Source organism: Trachymyrmex septentrionalis, unplaced genomic scaffold, assembly GCF_001594115.1.
Source record: "Trachymyrmex septentrionalis isolate Tsep2-gDNA-1 unplaced genomic scaffold, Tsep1.0 scaffold186, whole genome shotgun sequence".
NCBI lineage: Eukaryota > Metazoa > Arthropoda > Insecta > Hymenoptera > Formicidae > Trachymyrmex > Trachymyrmex septentrionalis.
This window is the reverse complement of record NW_017305029.1, coordinates 167484-174510: the sequence shown is the minus strand read 5'-3', so window position 1 is coordinate 174510 and position 7027 is coordinate 167484. Positions and strand designations below refer to the sequence as shown.

Genomic DNA, 7027 nt, shown 5'->3' with positions numbered 1-7027 from the left:
TTTTTGTAGAACACGTACATTAAATTATACATATCAAGAGAGTGAAAAATATATCTCTTAACATGTGTTTCTTGTACAATTATATATTTAACATTTTCATACTTGAAAAGCCATGTCAAATTCCTCTTGCGATATCTGCAATTAAGTAGAAATATTATATAAAAGTACAAAAAGAGAGAGTAGAATGAATGGGGCTTATTTTTTTTAACACAGAAACTTATTTTTATAACACAGAAAAAACATGTTACCTTCTTTTTCTTAAATTTTTTTATTAATGCTACATCTTTCGCTAATTGTTCAACATCCTCCTCGTTTATTATTCGTTTTCTCTTCTTTTTATTAGAGATTGTCAAAAATTGTTGTTGTTTCAATTCTTTCCTTTCCTTTCGTTTACTTCGTTTCTCTCGTCTCTCGAGCTTTCTTTTTTTGGTTTCAGACCAAGATTCCGCTCGTTTTTGTTTACATCTTTTCTGATTATTTGTCCAAACACCAGTGCTCCGATATTCGTTCAATCTTTCAATTCTGCGCAATTCACGTTCTTTGTGTACATAAGGTATCGTGTTTACATCAATTTCAGGACCAACAAAAGACGACAAATGTTTCCCTTTGAGCTCCGGCATTTTTGGCATTCTCAAAAGACCGAAACCCATCGCTAGTTTTCCCAAATCGATATCTTTTAACTGAAGAATTAAATTACATTCGTGTTTACTATACGCCTGCACGTACGAAACAAAGGCACGATTGGCTTTATCAAACATAAGTCGATCCCTTTGTTGCATCCGCCTCATGCACTGTAAGCATTCATCAACAATCTCCTCATTTAATTCTCTTTCTATCTGACGCAGCTCGACTTTTTGGTTTCTTTTAATGAAATCTACATATGCACTCTCTGTTTCTAGAAGAAATAGCAATGCGTTTCCTTCATTACCTATTCTCGCAGTTCTACCGCATCTATACGATAAAAAATAATTTAAAGCATAAATCTTTAAAATATTGATATATCTGTTTTCCATGCATATAATGTAACGCCTATTATGTTACCTGTGTACGAAACTGCTGGCTGTACTGGGAGGATCGTATTGTAACACCCAGTCTATTTCCGATATATCGATTCCACGAGCCATTACATCTGTGCATATTAAAATGCCATTTTCAGCATATCGAAATTTATCAAACACTTTATATCTCTTACTTTTCATTTTACCGTGTAAGGCAAGTACATTTATCGATGGTAATAATCTGCAAATATGTGCATCTATATACGTATGATGCATGCGCGCGCGCGCGCGCGCGCGTGTGTGTGTGTGTGTGTGTGTGTGTGTGCATGTACATGTACATGTAACGCGTGTATTTATTAATACAACTATTTATATTAGGGATGCCCTGGATCGTAAAATTACCGGATATCCAGTAGGACAATTATCTTATTGATAGAAAAATAGCCAGATATTGGATATTTTCCAGACATCTGTTACAAATTCTCGAAAATTAAAAAAAAAAAAGAACACATAATTGTCCGGCTGTGTGGAACAGGGTTGTTTGCAATACAGTTTCAACATTGCTAAATATTCAAAGTTTAAGTTCACAAATTTTTATGACATTAACAAATTTTTTATGAAAGATAATAATATTTCAGCATTTTTCGGTGACAATCTACTTCGATTATCGGTATAAATCATCATAGCTGTGCAAAAGTATAAACTGTGCAACAGCTGAAAAGAAAAGAATTCTGTGCAAACTTTCAATTTAAAATTTCAGATGGACATATTATCGGACATTAATATTATCGATCAGATAGTGAAAAAGTATCGGATACTGAATATTTCCTGGATATCCGGTGCATCCCTAAATACAAAGAATATTTTGTCAAATTTGATTTAAAACGTCACGTAGGGTGTGTCAGAAATTATGTCCAGATAACTTTATAGTTTACATCAGAGTTATCCAGATGTATAATTCTTGAACGGACCCCATTATACTTTCGACAGAAGAGAAAATTAGAAAAAAATCGATTTCTTAAAAAAGCGAATATGATGTAAAATGAAATATGTTGTGTATATGAAATTTAGTAGCAAATATAAAAACATTGTTTAATATTTAATATTTTTCAATTATGTCCTTACGTTTGTATAATCCGACTGAAATAATCCACACACGCGCAGGTAGGTAAAAATATCATATACTTTGTTTTAAATCCTACTGAACGTATAAAATCTATCATTACTGGCAATTTATATTCAGGCTGAACAATTGTAAAACTGTTTTTTAAATTTACAGGTGTGGAAACGTTAGACTTTTCTTTCACAACAATTAATGCTGGATTTCTCAATCCCGCTCTGATCAATTGCTGCAGCTCTTTCGTTTGTGTGGCAGAAAATAATCCTGTTCTTCTGAGACGTGGCAAATAGCTTAAAATACTATCTAAAGTCGCCGAGAATCCCAAGTCTAATAATCTATCTGCCTCATCTAATACAAGAAATTCCTAGAAGAATAAGAGTAGACCTAGTTAATAATTCGGGATTCTGTGTTGTGTAAATGATATTATATTGGGTTGGTCAGAAAATTCGTGCCATTTTTTTAGCATAAAATTGTACAATTTACAATATCTTCGTCAAAAATAAACAAAATTTAAATTTAAAAAACCGGATTTGAAGCTTAAAATTTCTACTTTCGAAAAGTTACTATGTTTTTAAGTTTCTGTGAGTTTGAACATTTGTACATTAAGAAAACTACGACGTGAAAAAGATGGAAAATTTTCTTCTAACTTTGGGTCTATCATTTGCCCAAAAAAATTTGCAAAAATTTTCAACTTTCCATCCAAGTGAAATCTTAAAGTTTTTCCTTACAAAATCGTTTTTTAAAAATATTCCTAAGCTTTTTTGTTACTGAGTTATCATGAATTGAATAAAAGAAACGTTTTTACTGTGTTCTATTGAACGGTATAATAACGACAAATATATTCTATAATTTTGCTAAAAAAACAGCATGAACTTTCTGACCAACCCAATAACAAGAGGATAAGATACATACCAAAGATTTTATATATAGGCCCAAATTGATGTAATTAGACAGGATATCTTTCAATCTACCAGGTGTGGCAACAATAATATTTGCTCCTTTCTTTAACTTTTCTGTATCTTTCTGAAGCGTCACACCACCAACCAGTAATACTTGCTTTAACAATGGAATTCTTTTTAAGAACTCTTCTAGAATTTCATTAATTTGTATAGCCAATTCTCTTGTAGGACTGATTATTATCGCTCCCACCTCCATAGTCTTCCATTTTTCATTTCGTTTCTATGCACACATAAAAAAAATACACATGTGCTTACTTTGTAAAACAATTATATAAAACAGTTATATAAATTTTTAGAATAGAATATATAAATCGTTTTACTAAATTATATTATATTTGCCAAAAGGAAGAATAAATTAAAGTACTATTTTTAAGTACTATAATCAATTAAGTCTTTCACTTAATCTGCTATATCTTTAGACACAAGCAATATTTTTTGAATATATTGAATGTAATTTATAAAATCAACATTATACATGTATAATGTAAAAGTTTCAAAAAGTATGCCATTTTTTTTAACGTTTAGAAAAAATAAATGCATATAATGAAAGATTACTTGTAACATTTCCAATAGAGGAATAAGAAAAGCGAGTGTCTTGCCACTGCCTGTAACTGCTTCTGCCGCAACGTCTTTACCATTTAATAATAAAGGTATACAAGCTACCTATATGTAAATACAACAATAAATATATGTAAACGAGTATATAATCTTTTGCAATATTCACATACATTTCCAACATGTTTTCATCATGATATATATATATATACATCACACACAACATACACACATACACATACATAACATACATATACACACACACTCTCTCTCTCTGCGGCGTGTGTTTTTATATGTGTATGTATATATATATATTTATAACCTGAACGGGCGTCATACTGAAAAATCCCAACTGTTTGAGTGTTTCCAATACAGAATCACTCAGTCGTATATCTAACTCCTCCCACTTCTGTGTTTTCATTATGATTGTCTTCTTTTTTTTTTTACTCCCCGTTTATTCTAAAAAAGCATTCAAATAATATCTTCTATTTTTGTCAAAATTGTATCAGTGGCCCTACAGGATGTCCACACCATTGAATGTAATACAGCTGACTCGAACGTGCACTCACGTCACGTGCACTAACTGCCAGAAATGCCAAAATGCATGCCGAGAGAATAAGTGCTTTAAACGGAGAGCACAGATTCTTACATAACGCTCAACACATGAGACATAAGAAATTGAACCAATTAGAGTTCTTTATTTCATGAAAAGGAAGGAAACGGAGGACTTCGATTGGTACATTTTCTTATGCATTACGTGTTATGCGTCATGCAAGCGTCTGTGCTCCGCTCTTAAATGCATATCCACACAACTTGCTTAGCCGCATAAACGTATGCACAAAGAAAATTATCCAATCGCATTTCTCCTATAAAAGCGTACGTAAAATGTAATTGAATAATTTTCTTTATGCATACATTTATGCGGTTATGGGAGTTGTGTGGATATACCTTAAGGCCTTACGCACAATAGAGGAAATATTAGGAATAGGAATAAATATAAAAATTTTAACATATCAGAAACCATATATTCCGGTGTAACTGGATTTTGGTAAGTTAATATCTTAATATTTCTTCCTGTTCCTAATATTTGTTTTATTGTGCGCAGGCCCTAATGGCTGCAGCACAAATTCCTGCATAACGCACAAAGGCTTAAACACACAATAGGCACAGGCAACAGTGAATAACGAGCCATCCAATCAGAGCTCTGGTATGAGTTCGATATTATATCTTAAAGCTCTGATTGGACAGCTTGTTATTTCCTGTTGCCTGTGCCAATTGTGTTTAAGCCTTAATGTCTAGTGCACAAGGGAATCGACTAACCAAAATTCTTTTTTTCATGGAATGGGAGAAAAGAAAGGAATCTGAGGGTGAAGTTCCATGAAGCATATTTGCCGCGTATCGTGCAACGAATCAGTAATCAGTAAAACACAAAATTACAACAGCGGATTGCTTCTGATTGGTTACGCGGTACACGATAAATACACCTCATTCGGCTCTACCCTTATTAATTGATTCGCTTATGCACTACCGTCAGGTCTATAATAGGTATTTTAAACCTTAAATCGTAAGAAATTGATCAATTACAGTCGAATTCGAGACTCGACCTGTCGACTCGATGATTTGTCCATTTCTTATGACTTAAGACTTAAAACTCTATTGTAGATCTGGGGTTATGCGTTATGTAAAAATCTATGCTGCGGCCTTAAGCGGGGAGCACAGACTTTTACAGAACGCATAAAATATGAGGCATAAAAAAATCATCCAATTAGAATTTTTTATTTCAGGAAAGAAAGGAAATAAAGGACTTTGATTGGTTCATTTTTTTATGCATTATGTGTTATGCATTATGCAAAAGTCTATGTTCCTTGTCTTAATCGCGAATTTATCTCTCTTTGTTATCGCGCAGTCAAGTTGGAAAGTTTTTAAATATTGGTAAATAGGGATACGTGAGCGATTTAAAATGAAAGCATTGTATGAATAAAATAAACTACAAGAATAAAATACATCAAATAAAGACAATAATTGTAATATATTGATATAAGAATCATGTTAGTTATATAAGACTAAAAAGAAAGTGAATTTAACTTTTGAGTATGAATGTAACGTTACGTGTGCATCCGCAGATAGTTAAAAAGAGACATGCATACTCGTCAAACATCATGTTATCTCGTCTATATTTTCCAAATTCTTAACTAAGAGCACGTTCATACCTTGATGGAAAAGCAGAAAGCGAAAAAGCAGCAACCAATCAGAATTTGCACTGGTAGTCGACAATTTCGGCTTTTTGTACTACTTACTTTGGATCTACAATAGATTTTTAATGGGCTTTCTACAATAAGCTATTTAATCATAAATCAGAAGTCAAAAATTGATAACTGTGATTGGTCAATTTTTAGCTTCTGACTTTTGATTTATGATCTAGCTTATTGTAGAAGGCCCATAAACTTTAAGCCGTAAGGAATGGACAATCACTTATTCTTCTCGTATTCGACTGTAGTTGGTCAATTTCTTATGGCTTAAAGCACTTATTATAGATCCGAACTAATGCCTAATGCAGACTGAACCATAGAAGTGATAACATAATGTGTTCAGTTTACAAGCGTCTCTTTCTCTCTCTCTCTCTCTGTCTCTCTCTAATGAGCTCTCTACAATTAAACTATGAGTTTTTTCTAATAAGCTATTAGTCATAAATCAAAAGTCAGAAGTTAAAAATTGACGAATGTGATTGGTCAATTTCCAGCTTCTAACTTCTGATTTATGACTAATGGCTTATCGTAGAATGCGTGTAATGGCTTATTGGCCTAGTTTCCACTGAGGATTTCATCCGGATCAGAATGTAAGAATTAACCAACTATAATCGAGTATTCCCCTGTCGTTCGACTGTAACAGGTTTAAACCTCGGTGGAAACTAGACCACTAAACACACCCTGCACATCATGTTATCCCTTCCACCATGGGTAGCTCTTAAATCGAGCCGTGTAGACATAATAAACCAATTACAAAAGAAATTAAGAGAGAAGAGGAGAGAGAGAGAGAGAGAGAGAGAGAGAGAGAGGGAAAGAAGGAATAAAGCGCTCGAAGAAAGAAAATGCACCAGAAAATTGGTTTTTAACGTATTGATTTTATTTTGATGTTTTTCTTCTTTTTTAAATCTCTTTAATATAAAATCTGTTTAACGATGCCACACATTCAACTATCTCTCTCAGGCAAAAGTTGTTTTTGCTTTCTTTCATTTATATACACGATTAGGTCTAAGGCCGTAGTTGTTTAACTTTCTTTTCCCAATCGGTATCGAGCGTGGACGAAAAATTCATCTGAACGGAGCCTTTTACAAGGGGAATCTGAGATTAAGTGATTGAGTTTGGGGAAGAAAAAAAATCAAATATTTTGCATCT

At 32.9% G+C, this 7027-nt stretch overlaps 1 protein-coding gene across 1 annotated transcript; it reads right to left on the bottom strand.

Moving 5' to 3' along the window:
• Positions 1-64: 64 nt before the first annotated feature.
• Positions 65-4258, bottom strand: LOC108746683 (probable ATP-dependent RNA helicase DDX55 homolog). The gene is made up of 7 exons (XM_018483599.1): positions 3955-4258; positions 3633-3740; positions 3031-3297; positions 2124-2482; positions 1042-1239; positions 249-951; positions 65-135 (listed from the first exon to the last, which is right to left on the bottom strand). The coding sequence occupies exons 1-7, from the start codon at positions 4051-4053 to the stop codon at positions 97-99; spliced, it is 1773 nt and encodes a 590-aa protein (XP_018339101.1). The 5' UTR covers positions 4054-4258; the 3' UTR covers positions 65-96.
• Between the last annotated feature and the right edge of the window lie 2769 nt (positions 4259-7027).